The following is a 23,517-nucleotide window of genomic DNA, read 5'->3' as shown; positions in this document are numbered from 1 at the left end:
AAGTTGGTTTATATTTCTCTACCTCTGTCTCCCTTAGTCTCTACTTATGGTGAGAGTTTTGCAGACTTTGTTTCATGTGGTAAGATTTTCTGAATAACAGATATGAATGACTGGCAAAAAGAAAGATCTGAGTAACCCACACAGAAAACAAAAGACCTGAAGAACAAGCTGTAAACTTCAGAGACCACTCAGGCTTGGTGCTGCTAGCCCAAAACTCTCCACTCTACTATTAGAAGAATACCACTAGTTGCTACAAAACAAATGTCGACAAACTATGACCTCTTTCATGACGGTTAGTGTGCCAAGTGTTATTGTTATCAACCAGTTGACGGGGGAAATCAATGTTGTTTTGGTGTTTCAATATTACATCGGAGTCTAAAAGATAAAAGCGTTATATAACCAGCTGATAATGCATGTTAAGGGCGTGCATTTGCATAACCAGCCCAGATAAACGTGTCATGTTGTCCTCCTAAACCTGGGGCAGATCCTCGGTCTCTGCAAATGTGTTGAAGGCATGGCGTTAAAAACAGATGACTTCTTTCAGCATGTTATCCAATAGACAACTAACAATTTGTTCCGTTTCATTGAATTAACTTCCAACACTGATTGCTTTGATATGTAAACTGAGGAACTGTGAAAGAAATGGGTTGGGAGAAATAGAGGGAGAGGAACAGAGCAAAGACAGGAATGGCAGGAAAAACAGGCGTGTAACAGAGAGAAGTTGGGAGAGGCTGGTATACACCTATGGACAGAATCAATGTTGAAGTACTAGGGAGTGGTCTCCAGACTACATTCTTGTCTCGGTGTCGGATACCTTTGACTCGGTCTCGATAGTGAAGACTCATCATTTCTTCTAGTCAGAATTATCAGCTTCCATACAGTCAGAGCATAAAACCGATTCGCCAGGCCAAATATATACACTCCTTTCCTGAAACAATCTCTTAACAGTCTTTATATGTATTATAGACATGTTTGCACAGTGGCAAACCTATAGCCCTTCAGTGTGCGACGGGTTCGTGATTCTGAAAGGATAGTAAGCATAATACTAGCTCACTCATGTAGGGAAGTGCACTTCTTACCAAAACACAAAGGGCCAGTAGTGTAGTGGAAGGTATACGCAGGTATAAGCCATATACCCACTTTTTTGATGCGAATCAAAGTAGTTTAGTGGAGGTATACGAAAAATTACATGGGTAGCCGGTAGAGTAGAAAATACATTTTATCTTCTGTAGCTCAGTTGGTAGAGCATGGCGCTTGTAACGCCAGGGTAGTGGGTTCGATTCCCGGGACCACCCATACGTAGAATGTATGCACACATGACTGTAAGTCGCTTTGGATAAAAGCGTCTGCTAAATGGCATATATTATTATTATTATTATATTATCTACCAGTAAATGCTAACTGAGGCAACAATGGATACGCAAACCAGGTATTGCATTTTTTTGTGTTGGTGTTGGTTAAATTATTATTTTATTTTTTAAAACTAAGAATCTTGAAAGTGAAAATCTGAAGAAAAAAAAAGAATGTTTTACACAGGGTGCCCATCCTTCACTGGGAGGGCAGTTAGGGAACTCTTTTGCAAAATTAGAGTACTCCCATTTTTCCAGGCACCATAAGGCTGATGGAAATGTTTATCTTTATTTAGCCATCTTACATCTAAAAACTTATTTGTTCATCAGAAACTGTGGAAAAACTCACCACAGGTTAATGAGAAGGGTGTGCTTAAAAGGAAGTTGGGTTGTATTGGAGAGAGTCTCAGTCTTAAATTATTTTCCACACAGTCTATGCCTGTATTTCGTTGGCATGATAGTGAGGGCCGAGAATCCACACGCACATACAGTTGAAGTCGGAAGTTTACATACACTTAGGTTGGAGTCATTAAAACTCGTTTTTCAACAACTCCACAAATTTCTTATTAGCAAACTATAGTTTTGGCAAGTTGGTTGCATGATAAGACATTTTTCCAACAATTGTTTACAGACAGATTATTTCACTTATAATTCACTGTATCACAATTCCAGTGGGTCAGAAGTTTACATACAGTAAATTGACTGTGCCTTTAAACAGCTTGGAAAATTCCAGAAAATGATGTCATGAAGCTTCTGATAGGACTAATTGACATAATTTGAGTCAATTGGAGGTGTACCTGTGGATGTATTTCAAGGCCTACCATCAAACTCAGTGCCTCTTTGCTTGACATCATGGGAAAATTAAAAGAAATCAGCCAAGACCCCAGAAAAACAATTGTAGACCTCCACAAGTCTGGTTCATCCTTGGGAGCAATTTCCTAACGCCTAAAGGTACCACGTTCATCTGTACAAACAATAGTACGCAAGCATAAACACCATGGGACCACGCAGCCGTCATACCGCTCAGGAAGGAGACGCATTCTGTCTCCTAGAGATGAATGTACTTTGGTGCGAAAAATGCAAATCGATCCCAGAACAGCAGCAAAGGACCTTGTGAAGATGCTGGAGGAAACAGGTACAAATGTATCTATATCCACAGTAAAACAAGTACTATATCGACATAACCTGAAAGGCTGCTCAGCAAGGAAGAAGCCACTGCTCCAAAACTGCCACAAAAAAACAGACTACGGTTTGCAACTGCACATGGGGATAAAGATCGTACTTTTTGTCCTCTGGTCTGATGAAACAAAAATAGAACTGTTTGGCCATAATGACCATCGTTATGTTTGGAAGAATAAGGGGGAGGCTTGCAAGCCAAAGATTACCATCCCAACCATGAAGCACGGAAGTGGCAGCATCATGTTGTGGGGGTGCTTTGCTGCAGGAGGGACTGGTGCACTTCACAAAATAGATGGCATCATGAGGATGGAAAATTATGTGGATATATTGAAGCAACATCTCAAGACATCAGTTACGAAGTTAAAGCTTGGTCGTAAATGGGTCTTCCAAATGGACAATGACCCCAAGCATACTTTCAAAGTTGTGGCAAAATGGCTTAAGGACAACAAAGTCAAGGTATTGGCGTGGCCATCACAAAGCCCTGACCTCAATGCTATAGAACATTTGTTGGCAGAACTGAAAAAGCATGTGCGAACAAGGAGGCCTACAAATCTGACTCAGTTACACCAACTCTGTCAGGAGGAATGGACCCAAATTCACCCAATTTAATGTGGGATGCTTGTGGAAGGCTACCCGAAACGTTTGACCCAAGTTAAACCATTTAAAGGCAATGCTACCAAATACTAATTGAGTGTATGTACACTTCTGACCCACTGGGAACTAGATGAAAGAACTAAAAACTGAAAGAAATAATTCTCTCTACTATTATTCTGACATTTCACATTCTTAAAATAAAGTTATGATCCTAACTGACCCAAGACATGGGATTTTTTTACTAGGATTAAATGTCAAGAATTGTGAAAAACTGAGTTTAAACGTATTTGGCTAAGTATGTAAACTTCTGACTTCAACTGTAATACATCTGTTAAAGTGTGTGTGCGACGAATAAACTTTAATTGGATTTTCAATATGTACTGTTTGAGGTACTCGACGACCGGAGTTGGGAAACACTGCTCTCTAGTTATATGATAAATAGAATTACACCAGAACAGCCACTAAACATTTGAATGTGAAGGTCCATTCTATTAATTTTATTTCTATGCATCGGCTACTCATTACTCATCAATATTAATTTTGAATGGAAATCATGTCTATGAATTTTACATATATGCTTTGATTACTCACCACATTCCAGAAGAAAGGGTTGAAGATGATGGCGATGACAGCAACACAGAACCTGGGGTCATAGACGTCTATGTGCTTCAGAACATCCTCCATTACTGACATGTCCACCTGACAGACATAGAAACAGAGAAATATCAGAAGCACAGAAATAGAATTCTATGTCAAACTTCAAAAGACAGTTTAACTTTGACCTTTGGAGTTTTTTAACTGATGAGTGCCTAAAGGTTTTCTTTGAGTATATGAACAGAGTTGTAGGCCTTTTCTAGATGGGAAAATGAACTGTGGGTATTTTAATTCGGTCAGAGTGTTAAATAGTATTTCAGTATGACTGATGTAGTCAATTTTGGATATCATTCACGGCTTTATGCAGAATATTTATAGGGCAGTAGGTAGCCTAGCGGTTAGAGAATTGGGCCAGTACCTAAGGGTACATCTGTCAATGTGCCCTTGAGCAAGGCACTTAACCTTAATTTGCTCCAGGGCACCGTCCTACTATAGCTGACCCTGTAAAACACATTTCACTGCACCTATCCGGTGTATGTGACAATAATATACAGTACCAGTCAAAAGTTTGGACACACCTAATCATTCAAGGGTTTTTCTTTATTTTTACTATTTTCTACATTGTAGAATAATAGTGAAGCCATTACAACTATGAAATAACACAATTGGAATCATGTAGTAACCAAAAAAGTGTTAATAAAAATATATTTGAGATTCTTCAAAATAGCCACCCTTTGCCTTGATGACAGCTTTGCACACTCTTGGCATTCTCTCAACCAGCTTCATGAGCTAGTCACCTGGAAAACATTTCAATTAACAGGTGTGCCTTGTTGAAAGTTAATTTGAGGAATTTCTTTACACTTAATGCATTTGAGTCAATCATATGTGTTGTGATAAGGTAGGGGTGGTATACCCAATTTGTTAAAAGAACAAGTCTATATTATGGCAAGAACAGGCTCAGTGACTTAGCCATTTAAAAAAAATGTATTTGAAACCTTTAGAAACTTTTGAAAAATTACTCAAATGCACACAATTTCCCTCTAAATGGCACAAAAACGATTTTCTCTGTCAAACACTCACAACACAACTACCTGGCTGCAAAAGTGCATTGTGAGTAACGTCAGCAGCAGGCGCTCAGCTCGTGCACAGGCAGAAGCAGGCCAGCAGCAATTTCAGCAAATTGCAAATCATTGTTGGCTGACGGCAGCAGCAAGATTGTAGGCGTTCAACGAGACAAACCCAATGAATATAAACTCAGAAGAAAAAGGAATGTCCCCTTTTCAGGACCCGGTCTTTCAATGATAATTGGTAAAAATCAAAATAACTTCACAGATCGTCATTGTAAAGGGTTTAAACACTGTTTCCGATGCTTGTTCAATGAACCATAAACAACACAGCTTAAGGTCAGTTCAGGCCACAGTTAGGACACTAAACTTAGGACACTAAAAAGAGGCATTTCTACTGAGTCCGAAAAACACCAAAAGAAAAATGCCCAGGGTCCCTGCTCATCTGTATGAACGTGCCTTAGGCATGCTGCAAGGAGGCATAAGGACTGCAGATATGGCCAGGGCAATATATATATTGCAATATATTGCCTAAGACAGCACTCCAGGGAGACAGGATGGACAGCTGATCGTTCTCGCAGTGGCAGACTACATGTAACAACACCTGTACAGGATCGGTACATACGAATATCACAGCGGCAGGACAGGTACAGGATGGCAACAACTGCCAGAGTTACACCAGGAACGCACAATACTTCCATCAGTCCTCAGACTTTCCGCAATAGGCAGAGAGAGGCTGGGTCGCGGTCGCGGTTTTGTCTCACCAGGGGTGATTGTCGGATTTGCGTTTATTGTCGAAGGAACGTGCGTTACATCGAGGCCTGTACTCTGGAGCGGGATCAATTTGGAGGTGGAGGGTCAATCATGGTCTGGGGTGGTGTGTCACAGCATCATCGGACTGAGCTTGTTGTCATTGCAGGCAATCTCAATACTGTGCGTTACAGGGAAGACATCCTCCTCCCTCATGTGGTACCCTTCCTGCAGGCTCATCCTGACATTACCCTCCAACATGACAATGCCACCAGCCATACTGCTCACTCTGTGCGTGATTTCCTGCAAGACAGGCATGTCAGTGTTCTGCCATGGCCAGCGAAGAGCCCGGATCTCAATCCCATTGAGCACGTCTGGGACCTGTTGGATCAGAGGGTGAAAGTTAGGGCCATTCCACCCAGAAATGTCAGGGAATTTGCAGGTTCCTTGGTGGAAGACTGGCGTAACATCTCACAGCAACAACTGGCAAATCTGGTGCAGTCCATGAGGAGGAGATGCACTGCATTAGTTAACTTCTCTAGGATAAGGGGCAGCATTCTGAATTTTGGATAAAAGCGTGCCCAGATTAAACTGCCTGCTTATCATCCCCAGAAGATAAGATAGGCATATTATTAGTAGATTTGGATAGAAAACACTCTGACGTTTCTAAAGTTGTTTGAATAATGTCTGTCAGTATAACAACTTATTTGGCAGGCGAAACTCCTAGGATTTTTATTTTTTGAGGTCCCTCTTTTCAATGGCTTTTCATTGGGAATCCAGATTTCTTGCAGTTCCTATCGCTTCCACTGGATGTCAACAGTCTTTAGAAATTGGTTGACGTTTTTCCTTTGTGTAATGAAGAAGTGTCACTGTTCAGAATGAGGCTAGAGTGAAGAGAACTCTTTGTTAGAGGCTAGCCTGAAAGCTAGCTACAGTTTGTTTTCCTACTGTATTGAACACAGATCATCCAGTCTTCAATTTATCAATTATTTACGTAAAAAAATACCTAACGTTTTATTACAAAAGTAGTTTGAAATGTTTTGGCAAAGTTTACATGTAACTTTTGAGATATTTGTAGTCACGTTGCGCAAGTTGGAACCGGTGTTTTTCTGGATCAAACGCGCCAAATAAATTGACATTTTGGATATATATCGACATAATTAATCAAACAAAAGGACCATTTGTGGGACATGTTTATGGGACATATTGGAGTGCCAACCAAAGAAGCTCGTAAGGCATTATATCTTTATTTCTGCGTTTTGTGTCGAGCCTGCAGGGTTGATATATGCTTTTCTGTCTTTGTTTACTGGGGTGCTATCCTCAGATAATAGCATTGTTTACTTTCGCCGAAAAGCCTTTTTGAAACCTGACATGTTGGCTGGATTCACAACAATTGTAGCTTTAATTTGGTATCTTGCATGTGTGATTTCATTAAAGTTGGATTTTTATAGTAATTTATTTGAATTTGGCACTCTTCATTTTCACTGGCTTTTGGCCAGGTGAGACGCTAGCATCCCACATATCCCAGAGAGGTTAATGCAGCTGGTGGCCACACCAGATACTGAATATTCCTTCTGATTTTGACCCCGCCCCTTTGTTCAGGGACACATTCTTCCGTTTCTGTTAGTCACATGTCTGTGGAACTTGTTCAGTTTATGTCTCAGTTGTTGAATCTTATGTTCATACATATATTTACACACGTTAAGTTTGCTGAAAATAAACAGTTGACAGTGAGTGAGATGTTTCTTTTTTTGCGTTTAGTCACAAATGTTTGATCTTGAACTGAACTTACATCAACCAACATGTCTCAATCAAAAGAGTCTGTACTGTACCTGAATTTAAAGGGTGGCTGAAGCCAGTAATTGGGGAGGATTGTCAGGCATGCTGTGCATACTGCAAATCAGATGTACTTACAAAAATGTATGACATCAAAAAACATTGTGCTACAGCAAAGCATATAAATAAATCAAAACCGTACAACCCCACAACACAGTCTACATTACCAGTTGGTTAAGAAAGTGGATAACTGCAAAAGCACAGAAGCTACTATGGCAATGGCGGAGCATTGTTCACTGCTAGCATGTGACCATTTAGGTATGGCTTGCAAATCTGCCTTTTCAGATTCTGTGACAGCAACAAACTTCCAAATGCACCGCACCAAGTGCACAGAAATGATTAGGGGAGTACTGGCTCTTTATTTTCTCAAAAGGGTAACATCAGATGTGGGGGATGAGAAGTTCAGTCTCCTTTTGGATGAGTCCACTGTCAGTGTCTCGAAATGCCTGGGTGTGGGGATTTGGTATTTCAGTGCAAAAAAAATAACTGTTGTATCCACATTTCTCAGGCTGGTTGAATTGGAGGGGGGGCGGGGGGGGGGGATGCCAGATCCATAGCAACAGCGGTAGTTGAGTTTCTTAAGCAGTGTAACCTTAAAAAAAAGAGGATCTTGGGGGCCTCCCGGGTGGCGCAGTGGTCTAGGGCCACCAGAGACTCAGGGTTCACGCCCAGGCTCTGTCGCAGCCGGAAGGTCCGTGGGGCGGCGCACAATTGCCCTAGCGTCGTCCAGGTTAGGGAGGGTTTGGCCGGTAGGGATATCCTTGCCTCATCGCGCACTAGCGACTCCTGTTGCGAGCCGGGGGCAGTGCACGCTAACCAGGTCGCCAGGTGCACCTTGTTTCCTCCGACACATTGGTGCAGCTGGCTTCCGGGTTGGATGCATGCGGTGTTAAGAAGCAATGCGGCTTGGTTGGGTTGTGTTTCGGAGGACGCATGGCTTTCGACCTTCGTCTCTCCCGAGCCCGTACGGGAGTTGTAGCGAGTGTTGAGAACTTAATCATGAACACCGACAACTGGTTTTCGATTTCCCCAAAACGACGTGAGGTGTACAAAGCAGTGTATGCCACCATTAATTGTGGTCAGAAACCCCTGCAGATCACCAAAGTGTGTGCCACACGTTGGCTATCGATTGAGCCTGCGGTAACTCGTATATTGAGCCAGTGGGAATACGTGAAACTCCACTTTGAGTTGACCATGGCCAGTGAGCATTGCTCTACATGACGGATGTGCTCCATGCCATGTACAAGACCAAATATGTCTACCTGACATTCTTGAAATCAATCTTGTCTGACATACAAGTTGCAGTAAAGTCATTTGAGGGAGAGCAAACAGATCCTGTCAAGCTTTTGGATAATCTGGTACACCTCTTAACATAAATTTGCAGCAGAGTAGTCAACCCTACGTAAAAAATGATTGTGCTGAAGGATGCCATTGATGGACATCTCAGTCCATCACCAACCTTGGGTACCTTTTTGAGAGCACGGTGTATCAACTCAGTCTTGCGCCAGAGGACAAAAAGGTTATTTGGAGAGAGTGCATCAACTACATTGTTTCTTTAAGCAAGGAGCTGCAAGCAAGGCTCCCAGACATCCTAGAAGCCTTGCAAGACATGGCCTTGTTCAGTGTTAAGGAAACGCTAAAGCACAATAAAGGCACCACTGAAATGATTAAAGTAGTTAAGTTACTGGGGTACCAGCCCCAAACAATTGATACAATTGTTTCCCAATGAAATGTTTAGGTGGGACTCAGTCGCATTTTGGAGTGAAGTGAATAACTACACAGACTCTTCTGGGTCAAATCCATTTGAAGAACTGTGCAAAGCTGCACTCGCTGCCCTCTCCTTGCCAAACCCAAATGCGAAGGTTGAATGGCTGTTCAACCAAATGAGTGTGGTCAAGTCAAAGTTAAGAAATAGAATGTCACTGCACACTCAACTCCATACTCCAGGTGCGGTATGGACTGAATCTGGCTTATGATACCTGTTACCAGCATAAACTACCAAGTGAAGTTCTGCAGCAGTTTGGCACCACAGCAGCATACAGCTTAAAGGGCACTCCATCCTCTTCTGCTGGTTCTAGCTCCGTGACAATGCAGTTGGACAGTGAAGATGAGGAGGATTTCATTGCCAATCTATGATCATGATAATAATAATACTTACAGTACGTATGCAAGGAGTGGACTTTCTGGAACTGGCGGAGACACAGCTGATGTGGCAGTGTGCACTGCAGTGTAAGCGAGAACAGTGGAAATATTTGGAGTAAACCACTGAGCAGCTAGCCAGCCAGAAAGCACAACAACCTGGAGAGAGATGCCTAGCGCACACATCATTATTTGAGTTAAGTTGCTTGTTCAATACCATAGCATACCTTGTTATTAGCTTGTACCTCTAATTGTTGATCAGTTAGGTACCATGTTAACGAACTACCAATACACTGCTTAACGTTTTAGGGATAGAGGGCAGCATTTTCACTTTGGACACTAGTAATGGACATTATCGAACAAAGCAACGATTTATTGCGGAACTAGGATTCCTGGCACTGCATTCTGATGAAACATCATCAAAAGTAAGGGAATATTTATGATGTAATTTCATATTTCTGTTGACTCCAACATGGCGGAGAAATATTGTGTACCTCTGAGCGCCGTCTCAGATTATTGCATGGTATGCTTTTTCCGTAAAGTTTTTAAAAATCTGACACAGCGGTTGCATTAAGAACAAGTGTATCTTTAATCATATGTAAAACATGTATCTTTCGTCAAAGGTTATGATGAGTATTTCTGTTATATGACGTGGCTCTCTGTAATCACTCTGGATATTTGAGGCATTACTGAACATGGCGCCAATGTAAACTGAGATTTGTGGATGTAAATATGCACATTATCGAACAAAACATAAATGTATTGTGTAACATGATGTCCTATGAGTGTCATCTGATGAAGATTATCAATGGTTAGTGATTCATTTTCTCTCTATTTCTGCTTTTGTAACTATCTTTGGCTGGGAAAAATGGCTGTGTGTTTTTTTTTGGATTTGGTGGGGATCTAACATAAAACTAACATAAAATGTAAAACATTTTAAAAATCGGACACGATGCGTAGATTAACAAGATGTTTATCTTCCATTTGCTGTATTGGACCTGTTAATGTGTGAAAGTTGAATATTTCAAAAAATATTTTTGAATATCCCGTGCTGCCTTTTCAGCGGAATGTTGGGGGGGTGGTTTCCGCTAGCGGAATGCGTGTCCTAGACAGGTTAAACTATAATTGTTGAGAATGTGTAGGTCTACTAGTTAACTTCTTGGATATAGGGGGCGCTCTTTTAATTTATGGATAAAAAAAAACGTTCCCGTTTTAAACAAGATATTTTGTCACGAAAAGATGCTCGACTATGCATATAATTGACAGCTTTGAAAAGAAAACACTGACGTTTCCAAATCTGCAAAGATATTATCTGTGAGTGCCACAGAACTGATGCTACAGGCGAAACCAAGATGAAATTTCAAACAGGAAATGCTCCAGATTTTGAATGCGCTTTGTTCCAATATCTCCTTATATAGCTGTGAATGTGCAAGGAATGAGCCTACACTTTCTGTCGTTTCCCCAAGGTGTCTGCAGCATTGTGACGTATTTGTAGGCACATCATTGGAAGATTTACCATAAGAGACTACATTTACCAGGTGCTCCGGATGGTGTCCTCCGTTGCAATTATTGCGTAATCTCCAGCTGCGTGTATTTTACCATTTGCTTCAGAGGAGAAACCAAACTGCCACGAATGACTTATCATCGAATAGATATGTGAAAAACACCTTGAGGATTGATTCTAAACAACGTTTGCCATGTTTCTGTCGATATTATGGAGTTCATTTGGAAAAAAGTTTGCCGTTGTAATGACTGAATTTTCGGGGGGTTTTCTTAGCCAAACGTGATGAACAAAACGGAGCGATTTCTCCTACACAAATAATATTTTTGGAAAAGCTGACCATTTGCTATCTAACTGAGAGTCTCCTCATTGAAAACATCCGAAGTTCTTCAAAGGTAAATGATTTTATTTGAATGCTTTTCTTGTTTTTGTGAAAATGTTGCCTGCTGAATGCTAGGCTTAATGCTATGCTAGCTACCAATACTCTTACACAAATGCTTGTGTAGCTATGGTTGAAAAGCATATTTAGAAAATCTGAGATGACAGTGTTGTTAACAAAAGGCTAAGCTTGTGAGGCAATATATTTATTTCATTTAATTTGCGATTTTCATGAATAGTTAACGTTGCGTTATGGCAATGAGCTTGAGGCTATAATTACGCTCCCGGATACGAGATTGCTCGACGCAACAGGTTAAGAAAATAAATTATATGTAATTGTTCAATAATATGGAGTTGTTCAATAATTCAATGTGTTTAAAAATAAAAATATCTGATCATATAAAATGTGTTTATATTACTTTAACAAGTAAAAATATGTGATAATAAAGAAACAAATCTAAACTAAAAAATGTCAAATCATACATTTTGCCGTGATGGCCAGTCAATTTGAGTAACGTTATTGTGTATTCTACATAATGACGCAGTTTTACGTTATTACGTAATGACGTGATATCATTGCGTGATGACAACTTCATTTAGCAACAAAATCGACTTGCCTCTAGCAACTTCTCCTGAAAATTAGTTGTCAACACTGAGAACAGCTCAAATAAGCAAAGGTTAACATCAGTCCATAATTTAAAACCTTTCTGGCGCAGGCGTTCTGCTAGCAACCCACCTCAACAACATCCGGTGAAATTGCAGAGTGCCAAATTCAAAATACAAAACACGCAATATTAAACATTCATGATAATACAAGTGTCAAACATTATTCTTTAGCTTAGAATTTTGGCAATCTAACCGCATCGTTAGATTTCAAAAAGGCTTTACGGCGACAGTACAGCAATTGATTTTCTGAGGTCAGCACCTCACAACAGCATATTATCCAAACAAGCACAGGCGTCACAAAATCCCATATAGTGACAAAAGTCACTTACCTTTTGAAGATCTTCTTCTGATCGCAATCACAAGAGTCCCAGGAACACAATGAATGGTCGTTTTGTTCGATAAATTCCTTCTTTATATCCCACATTGAGTTCAGTAATCCACCCGTTCAGAATGCAGACATAGGAGTTCCAAAAGTTACCAGTAAAATTTGTCCAAACAAATCAAATGACGTTTCTAATCCATTATTAGGTACTCTAATATCTAAATAAACAATCATATTTCATACGGAGCTAACTACTTTCAATAGGAAAGGAAAAGAACGAAGCTCGCACGCAAGGGGACTAGTTTTGCCATAGGACTCTGTGAGGATAAACAACTATTCCTTGTTGGTTTTTCAGAATACAAGCCTGAAACCATGTACAACTGTTGACATCTTGTAGAAGACATAGGAACTGCAATTTGGGAGGTGGAAGTCTTTGTTTTCAATAGCTTAACATTTGAATTGGCTGGCAGGTCAACAGAAAGTGTCCTTGGGTTTTCACCTGCCAAATCAGTTCTGTTATACTCACAGACATAACTTTAACAGTTTTAGAAACTGTGGAGTGTTTTATATCCAATACTACCATGTATATGCATATCCTAGCTTCTGGGCCTGAGCAGGTAGTTTACTTTGGGCACCTCAGTCATCAAAACTTCCGAATACTGCCCCATATCCCGAACAAGTTAAGACACGAAGGTCAGTCAATCTGGAAAATGTCTTGAACATTGAAAGTGTCTTCAAGTGCAGTCGCAAAAACCATCAATGGCTATGATGAAACTGGCTCTCATGAGGACCGCCACAGGAAAGGAAGACCCAGAGTTACCTCTGCTGCAGATTATAAGTTCCTTAGAGTTACCAGGCTCAGATATTGCAGCCCAAATAAATGCTTCAGTTCAAGTAACAGACATCTCAACATCAACTGTTCAGAGGAGACTGTGTGAATCAGGCCTTCATGGTTGAAATTGCTGCAAAGAAACCACTACTAAAGGACACTAATAAGAAGTAGACTTGCTTGAGCCGTGAAACACGAGCAATGGACATTAGACCGATGAAAATGTATCATTTGGTCTGTGGAGTCCAAATTTGAGATTTTTGGTTCCAACCTCCGTATATTTGTGAGATGCAGAGTTGGTGAACGGGTGATCTCTGCATGTGTGGTTCCCCCCGTGAAGCATGGAGGTGGTGCAATTCTGGTGACACTGATTTATTTAGAATTCAAGGCTCACTTAACCAGCATGGCTACCACAGCATTCTGCAGCAATAAGCCATCCCATCTGGTTTGAGCTTAGTGGGACTATAATTTGTTTTTCAACAGGACAATGACCCAACACACCTTCAGGCTGTGGAAGGGCTATTGAACCAAGAAGGATAGTGATGGAGTGCTGACATCCACAATCACCCGGCATCTACAATCACCCGACCTCAACCCAATTGAGATGGTTTGGGATGAGTTGGACTGCAGAGTGAAGAAAAAGCAGCCAAACTAGGTGGGATGGCGTATCGTTGCAGAATGCTGGTTACGTGTGTCTTGAGATATAAATAAATCACTGACAGTGTCACCAGCAAAGCACCCCATCACACCTCCATGCATCTCGGTGGAAACCACACATGCAGAGATCATCCATTCACCTACTCTGCGTCTCAAAAATATATGGCGATTAGAAGCAAAAATCTCAAATTTGGACTCATCAGACTAAAGGCCAGATTATCACCGCTCTAACGTCCATCGATCGTGTGTCTTGGCCAAAGCAAGTCTCTTCTTATTGGTGTCCTTTAGTAGTGGCGTGGTAGGTTTATTTGAACAGTGAGAGACAGAATAACAACAACAAAATCCAGAAAAATGCATGTCAAAAATGTTATAAATTGATTTGTATTTTAATGAGGGAAATAAGTATTTGACCCCTCTGCAAAACATGACTTAGTACTTGGTGGCAAAACCCTTGTTGGCAATCACAGAGGTCAGACATTTCTTGTAGTTGGCCACCAGGTTCGCACACATCTCAGGAAGGATTTTGTCCCACTCCTTTTTGCAGATCTTCTCCAAGTCATTAAGGTTTCGAGGCTGATGTTTGGCAACTCAAACCTTCAGCTCCCTCCACAGATTTTCTATGGGATTAAGGTCTGGAGACTGGCTAGGCCACTCCAGGACCTTAATGTGCTTCTTCTTGAGCCACTACTTTGTTGCCTTGGCCGTGTGTTTTGGGTCATTGTCATGCTGGAATACCCATCCACGACCCATTTTCAATGCCCTGGCTGAGGGAAGGAGGTTCTCACCCAAGAATTGACGGTACATGGCCCCGTCCATCGTCCCTTTGATGCTGTGAAGTTGTCCTGTCCCCTTAGCAGAAAAACACCCCCAAAGCATGTTTCCACCTCCATGTTTGACGGTGGGGATGGTATTCTTGGGGTCATAGGCAGCATTCCTCCTCCTCCAAACACAACGAGTTGAGTTGATGCCAAAGAGATCCATTTTGGTCTCATCTGACCACAACACTTTCACCCAGTTGTGCTCTGAATCATTGTTCATTGGCAAACTTCAGACGGGCATGTATATTGGCTTTCTTGAGCACATATACGGGTACTGCATGATTTCAGTCCTTCACGGCGTAGTGTGTTACCAATTGTTTTCTTGGTGACTATGGTCCCAGCTGCCTTGAGATCATTGACAAGATCCCCCCGTGTATTTCTGAGCTGATTCGTCACCTTTCTCATGATCATTGCAACTCCACGAGGTGAGATCTTGCATGGAGCCCCAGGCCAAGGGAGATTGACAGTTATTTTGTGTTTCTTCCATTCACGAATAATCGCACCAACTGTTGTCACCTTCTCACTAAACTGCTTGGCCCATTCCAGCCCATTCCAGCCTTGTGTAGATGTACAATCTTGTTCCTGACATCCTTGGAAAGCTCTTTGGTCTTGGCCATGGTGGAGAGTTTGGAATCTGATTGATTGCTTCTGTGGACAGGTGTCTTTTATACAGGTAACAAACTGAGATTATGAGCACTCCCTTTAAGAGTGTGCTCCTAATCTCAGCTCGTTACCTGTATGAAAGACACCTGGGAGCCAGAAATCTTTCTGATTGATAGGGCGTCAAATACTAATTTCCCTCATAAAAATGCAAATCAATTTATAACATTTTTGACATGCGTTTTTCTGGATTTTTGTTGTTGTTCTTCTGTCTCTCACTGTTCAAATAAACCTACCATCAAAATTATAGACTGATCATTTGTTTGTCAGTGGGCAAACGTACAGAATCAGCAGGGGATCAAATACTTTTCCCCCCTCACTGTAACTCTGGGTCTCCCTTTCCTGTGGCGGTCCTCATGAGAGCCAGTTTCATCATAGCGACTGCACTTGAAGACACTTTCAAAGTTCTTGACATTTTCTGGATTGACTGACCTTCATGTATTAAAGTAACGATGGACCGTCATTTCTCTTTGCTTATTTGATCTGTTCTTGCCATAATATGGACTTGATCTTTTATAAAACAGGGCTCTCGACTGTATACCACCCCTACCTTGTCACAACTGATTGGTTCAAATGCACTAAGGAAAGAAATTCCTCAAATTCACTTTTAACAAGGCACACCAGTTAATGTACACACTTTTTACATTTATTTTTACGTTGAATGAGTAGGTGTCCAAACTTTTGACTGGTACTGTATATATATATTTTTTTTATTGCAAACCCAAGACCCTTGTACAACTGAGTAGTGACACCATGTTCACCTCCAATTCAAACATGAACATACGTCGCTGCTTGTTTGGGTTTCCCCACACTGAGGCATAGTGCCTTCTTCACCTGATACTTGTTGTTTTTAGACATACCCGACTTTGAACTGGGCTTTGAATGGGGGAGGAGAGGGGCCAGGGTTCAGTCAATTTTAGAGTTCCATTACCACAAGGCAAACACTTTATTTTTCATTTTGAAAAGAGCTTTTGACACCCCCACATAGACACAATGACCTAGCCTGCAAAGGCCAGCAAACCACATGAACTGGTCATATCCAAGCCTACTCTGTGGTGATACGGAATTAAGTAGCCTACAGTACATCAGTTGACCATGTGTACCCACCTGCACGTGTTACTGGTTTGACTCTGGTAAACAACCGCTATAATTTGCACTAGTAAATGTAGCCTACATTTCCAGCATGTTGTAGGAAACGATGGTTTAAGCAGGTGGGCTAATACTTCAGTTCAAGGTCTGCTTATAACCAAACCATCATCAGATATTTCTTATCCACTGGTTGTTTGTAAAGCATTAGTCTAGATATCACTTGTTAGTCATTAACAAGATTCAAAACCAATGTATTATGAAGGACAGTAGGCTAATCCTTTGTTAATCATGTAAGAGGCTAGTGGTTAAATGATTAAATAGGTAGCCAGTTTATAAGTAGACATTAAACCTACCTCATTCCCATATGTGTTTACTCCTGCTCTTTCGCACACCAGTATTTATACTTGCACATCTATTTCTCCAGTGTTTAATTGCTAAATTGTAATACCTTCACCACTATGGCCTATTTATTGCCTCACCTCATTTGCACACACTGTATACAGATTTTCGATTGTGTTATTGACTGTACATTTGTTTATCCCATGCGTAACTCTGTGTTGTTTTTGTTGCACTGCTTTGCTTTATCTTGCCCAGGTCGCAGTTGTAAATGAGAACTTGTTCTCAACTGGCCTATCTGGTTAAATAAAGGTGGAAAATAAAAAAGGCTTACGTGCAGGCTGGTCTCATAGGCAAGACGTAACATCGTAAACAAAAATCCATGACCTCAAATTAGTATGACATGTTACGTTTGATATGGTTACATTAGACAGAAGGTCGGGGTGAGAGTATAAAGCAAACATCAGGAGGATGGTTGTTCGGGATGGACGGGTGGGGGTATAACGCGAACGTCTAGCAACCCAAAGGTTAGATGTTCAAATCTCATCACAGACAACTTCAGCATTTTAGTAACTACTTAATACTTTTTTAGCTACTTTGCAACTACGTAGCATGTTAGTTAACCCTTCCCCTAACCCAGCTAATGTTAGCCACCTAGCCACAACAAATTGTAATTTGTAACATATCATACGTATTGAAAATGTGTAACATATTGTACAAATTGTAATTTAGAAAACATCACGGTACCTTTAATACATACCTTACAAAATGTAACATTTCATTCTAATTTGAGTGTCCCTGATTTACTATGTTACGTCTAACCCCGGAGTCCAGGTTACAAAGTGATACCCAGAGACGGTCCAGCCATACAGGCTCGAGCAATATTCAGAAGCAGTAGGCTATTATATTATTTGTATAAGCTGTCAGACCCACAACTCTCCAGCAGCTTGACTCTTCACCATGGCGACACTGTAGCCTACTACCTAAAACGTGTTGTGCACTGCGTTGTTGCTAAACCAACTCGGTCACATCTCACATACACTCACGGAATGCAACACTGCGCACTGAACATTATTATCTATGACAGAGACAATGGTCGATGTCACGTTATAGCGGTTGTGTGGCAATTCATTCCTTTCGATACATTCTTTGCCTAAAACGGGTTACTGTGTGGCGAATGACAACAAATCAACGATAGTTAGTTGTTGAGTAGACCATCCCAATTTTTGCCCTCTCTGAATGTCATGCGCACACACTAGTACCATATGTATCACCCACTCACTCGTGTACCTTACTGTAATCCACGTTATTCAGACCTCCGCAACAATCCAGCACGGGATTTCTCTTGTCGGCAACGCCGCTCATACACACACCACGGTAGAAAGAACGACTGACTGAGAACTTGAATGCTTTATATGTGCTGATAGAAACGCATTTCAGAATAACTGAGCTAAATGTATGACAACATCTTAACCAAGATTAGAAGTAGAACCGATACAACAGCCAACTCTAACCCACTGAAGCCGACAGCGCAGTGTTTTCTGGGTAACGCGGTTCAAAGGTCATCGTCATTGAGCAACGACAGACAGAACCGCGAGACACAACCAGGTAGGCCATCTATTTACCAGAATCACTGTTGCGATGACCAACATTTTAGTGTGAAACGCATTGTATACTGCGTAGCCAACTGAAATGTTCTGCAGGCAGACACAGTCTAACAGGTTGCTGTAAAACATGCATTGATATTACTCAAAAACATTATCTGGATCTCACTACTGCCATCTAGCCTACTGCCATTAGTGCTTGCAGGTTAAATTAACAGGCGTTTGACACTAAATGCATTTAAAGTAGAGGATGAATGAGACCACAATGGAAATTAGTCTCTTACTTTATTGTGCTATCCTGGTCACGTTTTTAAAATGTATGTACTGTATATGTACTTTTTTCACTGGCAAATTAAAATCAATCAATGATGGATACATTAATACTCATATTTTCTGTGGATTATTACATTAAGGAATAAACAGAGGCATGATCCCATATCTTAGCCTGACAACACTATATTCTTCCACTGCTCTGCCGTTCGCTACATATTTTATTTCACCTTTATTTAACCAGGTAGGCTAGTTGAGAACAAGTTCTCATTTGCAACTGCGACCTGGCCAAGATAAGTCTGGAAGGTGTGTTTACAGTCTAACCAGACACCTAGGTATTTGTAGTTGTCCACATATTCTAAATCAGAACCGTCCAGAGTAGTGATGCTGGACGGGCGAGCAGGTGCGAGCAGCGATCGGTTGAAGGGCATGCATTTAGTTTACTTGCATTTAAGAGCAGTTGGAGGCCACGGAAGGAGGGTTGTAATGGCATTGAAGCTCGCCTGGAGGTTAGTTAACACAATGTCCAAAGAAGGGCCAGAGGTATACAGAATGGTGTCGTCTGCGTAGAGGTGGATCAAATAATCACCAGCAGCGAGAGCGACATCATTGATGTATACAGAGAAGAGAGTCGGCCCGAGAATTGAACCCTGTGGCACCCCCATAGAGACTGCCAGAGGTCCGGACAACAGGCCCTCCGATTTGACATACTGAACTCTATCAGAGAAGTAGTTGGTGAACCAAGCGAGGCAATCATTTGAGAAACTAAGGCTGTTGAGTGTGCCAATAAGAATGTGATTGACAGAGTTGAAAGCCTTAGCCAGGTCGATGAATACGGCTGCACAGTAATGTCTCTTATCAATAGCGGTTATGATATCGTTTAGGACCTTGAGCATGGCTGAGGTGCACCCATGACCAACTCTCAAACCAGATTGCATAGCGGAGAAGGTACGGTGGGATTCAAAATGGTCGGTAATCTGTTTGTTAACTTGGCTTTCAAAGACCTTAGAAAGGCAGGGTAGAATAGATATGGGTCTAGAGTGTCTCCCCCTTTGAAGAGGGGGATGACCGTGGCAGCTTTCCAATCTAAGGCTATAAGAACTGGCTGTCTAGCACGTTTGGACCAGAGAGTAAAGGGAGCAGGTTTCTGGACACGATAGCATAGATTCAAGGCATAATGTACAGACAAAGGTATGGTAGGAAGAGAGTACATTGAAGATAAACCTAGGCATTGAGTAATGATGAGAGAGATATAGTCTCTAGAGCCGTTTAAACCAGGAGATGTCATTGCATATGTGGGAGGTGGAAAAAGATGGTTGGTTAAGGAATATTGAGCAGGGCTAGAGGCTCTACAGTGAAATAAGACAGTAATCACTAACCAGGACAGTAATGGACAAAGCATATTGATATTAGGTAGAGGCATGCGTAGCCAAGTGATTGTATGGGTCCAGTGAGTGGTTGGGCTGGCTGGGGACACAGCGATTCAGACAGTTAGCAGACCGGGGCTAGCAAGATAGCCGTTAGCAGGCCGGGGCTTGCATAAGGGCCTTAGAGGGACGTTGCGATGGGGGAAAGTATGTTTTTGCCTCCTTGTGCAGTGATGTCGATAGACCAGTCGTGGGATTAGTAGGGTTCCAAGTACCAGAGGGGTCCAAGTCCAATTGGCAAAATGTGTAAAGTGGTCCAAGAAACTGGCCGATGGATCAGCTAACAGTCCAATATGCTCTATATAGCTAGCAGGCCGCAGTTAGTAGAACTGGCCTTCAGGGGACGTCGCGCCTGAGGGGCCTGTTGGGATCCTCAGGCAGATTATGTCGGTATTCCAGTCGTGAAGGATCGGCGGGGTTCCATGCCCCGTACCGGCATTAGAAGGGGTCCGGATATTGTAGCCGAGGAGTGGGCTTTAGGAGTAGCCCAGGAGCCCTAGCCGGGAGATGGGTCTAGCATGGGCTAGCTCCAGGCTAGTTGGTGCTTGCTCCGGATTTGGTTAACGCTAGCCAGGAGTAGTCAACCCGGGTTGCGGTTAGCTAACTGCGATGAATCAGATGAAAAGGTTCAGAGTTTGCGATAGGAATACGGGGATATGGAGAGAAAAATAGGTCCGGTATGCTCTGGTTTGAAACGCGATGTACGAACTGATGAGAGCTTTCGGAGCTAAAGGTTAGCTGATGACCACTAGCAGTGGTTAGCTGACTGATAGCTGGTAGCTAGCTAGCTTCAGTTGAGGTATTCCAGTTCGGAGGTAAATAGAAATACTTTAGGGAAATAAACAGATCCACACCACATAAGATGAGGTGGGATGCAGGAGAGTATTTTGAAGTTGAGGTTTAGGAAAGATATTAAAAAGAATGCGAAGAAAAATATATAAAAGATATATACATGGGACGAGACAAGACAAAGACGTCTGACTGCTACGCCATCTTGGAAACCAAGTACTTTAGTCTGAGACTGCCATCAATCAAGTAGTTTGTGGTGACGCGGGGCACGAGGGGCAATGTACAAAATAAAGTAATCAGCGATAGGATCGTCTTTAACCAACCAAAGCCAATGGTGAATTTGTTTGCATGCGGTGAAGGGTCAGGGAGGTACTCCGAAACCAGACTCATTACAAAGAAGAAACTTAACTTCCGTGTGTGTGGTGTAGCCAGGCAACATATCACTGATTGTCTCACCATCCCCCATCTGACCCCCTGATACTGAAGTCTCAGTTAAAACCATTCATGGTATGATCGGGACATAGAAGCACGTCATGGCATTGAGGGACTCAACATGACACAACGACATGGAGGGAATGGGATCGAAACATGTGGAGACAAGAAGTTTCAAGTTTTAATGTCACGTGCACAAGTATAGTGAAATCCCTTTATTGCAAGCTCCAAAGAATATGATATTCAGCAGCATAGCAACAGTATATTTATCACTCTGGTAAATTAATCTTTATTTTATTCATATTGGCCCAGTACAAGCAGATAAATCCATCTCTCAGAGAACAATGGGTAAACATGCTCGATGAAACCTTATCTTATACCTTTGTTTGGTTCCTGTATACTCCTCTCTCGCTGCTCATCTCCATGGTTAAGCGTGCGTAAATGGAACGTATTTCCTTTTTTATGCTATTTTCTCTATGCGTATTCTGACCTCGAACTTGAGCATGAAAATAGCATGCTATTCACCCGCTATTCGTTTAAGATGGAGCTCGAATAAATGAATGTGTGGCGGAGGTGTGTCTAGAGATGTGCCGTATTCTGACCTTGACTTAATTCCACCACCTTTACGCGCGAGGAAATCATGAATAAAGTCGAGCGAACCTGTCGGTTCCAATTGGAAAAGCATATACTTATAAATAACTGCAATCTCCATTCACTGTCATTTATAAATTGATAAGATCTATTGATAAGAGCTAGGTAAATAAGTCATCTGATTGGAGAAGGGGATTGTAAATACACATAGCAATCGTTTTAGATTATTTTTCCTCATGATCTCTGGAGATAAATATGAAACCAGCCATATGGAAGTAAACTGAAAATCATATCAACATGATATGTATTGCAGCCCCTTTTCCACAGTTAAATAAGATGTAAATAGCTGTGCCGTTCTTCAGAATTTGAATTGTGTGCCCTCATTATTTGCGTGGGTAAAATGTGGAGACCCAGGCTATAGGCTTCTGGAGGGCTGGACCTGCTGAGTTGATGTATGCACTTGAGAATGTTTTGATTATATTCCAGGCTTTTCTATGTTTTATTTTACAATTTGTATCATGTTAAATATTAGCTATTATTGGGAGACACCGTCAGTAATGACCACATACAGTGCATTCAGAAAGTATTCAGACCCCTTCACTTTTTCCAAATGTTGTTACGTTACAGCCTTATTCTAAAATGTAGTTAAAAAGGCTGCATCTCTGATCATTCTTCTCCTTGTATGAGCTGAAAGTTTAGAGGGACGGCCAGGTCTTGGTAGATTTGCAGTGGTCTGATACTCCTTCCATTTCAATATTATCGCTTGCACAGTGCTCCTTGGGATATTTAAAGCTTGGGAAATCTTTTTGTATCCAAATCCGGCTTTAAACTTCTTCACAACAGTATCTCGGACCTGCCTGGTGTGTTCCTTGTTCTTCATGATGCTCTCTGCGCTTTTAACGGACCTCTGAGACTATCACAGTGCAGGTGCATTTATACGGAGACTTGATTACACACAGGTGGATTGTATTTATCATCATTAGTCATTTAGGTCAACATTGGATCATTCAGAGATCCTCACTGAACTTCTGGAGAGAGTTTGCTGCACTGAAAGTAAAGGGGCAAATTTTTCAGTTTTTGATTTGTTAAAAAAGTTTGAAATATCCAATAAATGTCGTTCCACTTCATGATTGTGTCGCACTTGTTGTTGATTCTTCACAAAAAAATACAGTTTTATATCTTTATGTTTGAAGCCTGAAATGTGACAAAAGGTCGCAAAGTTCAAGGGGGCCGAAATACTTTCGCAAGGCACTGTATATAGACAGGTGTGTGCCTTTCCAAATCATGTCCAATCAATTGAATTTACCACAATCAAGTTATAGAAACATTTCAAGGATAATAAATGGAAACAGGATACACCTGAGCTCAATTTCGAGTCTCATAGCAAAAGGTCTGAATACTTATGTAAATAAGTTATTTCTGCTTTTTATTTTTTATAAATTTGCTAAAATGTCTAAAAACCGCTTTGTCATGATGGGGTATTGTGTGTAGATTGATGAGGGAAAAAAGTTATTTAATCAATTTTAGAATAAGACTGTACTTTCTGAATGCACTGTAGGTAAGTCACAGAGGTTAAGAAATACAGTATATAATCATATACAGCAAGCCATTTACCAAACACTTTTATCCAAAGCAACTTAGTC

At 41.3% G+C, this 23,517-nt stretch overlaps 1 protein-coding gene across 2 annotated transcripts in view; it reads right to left on the bottom strand.

The window, feature by feature from the left end:
* Positions 1–18,332, bottom strand: part of pemt (phosphatidylethanolamine N-methyltransferase) — a 93,047-nt gene extending 74,715 nt beyond the window's left edge. Inside the window, exons 1-3 of one of the 2 annotated variants that reach the window (XM_052490754.1) lie at positions 18,052–18,332; positions 5,819–5,911; positions 3,714–3,821 (exon numbers count right to left, since the gene is read on the bottom strand). In XM_052490754.1, the coding sequence (XP_052346714.1) occupies positions 3,714–3,821; positions 5,819–5,911; positions 18,052–18,126 (276 nt within the window). In that variant the 5' untranslated portion in view covers positions 18,127–18,332. The remainder of the gene's footprint in view (positions 1–3,713; positions 3,822–5,818; positions 5,912–18,051) is intronic. The other variant, XM_035751073.2, reaches the window with a different exon arrangement.
* Between the last annotated feature and the right edge of the window lie 5,185 nt (positions 18,333–23,517).

The sequence above is a fragment of the Oncorhynchus keta genome, chromosome 3 (assembly GCF_023373465.1).
Source record: "Oncorhynchus keta strain PuntledgeMale-10-30-2019 chromosome 3, Oket_V2, whole genome shotgun sequence".
NCBI lineage: Eukaryota > Metazoa > Chordata > Actinopteri > Salmoniformes > Salmonidae > Oncorhynchus > Oncorhynchus keta.
This window is presented reverse-complemented; position numbering and strand designations above follow the sequence as displayed.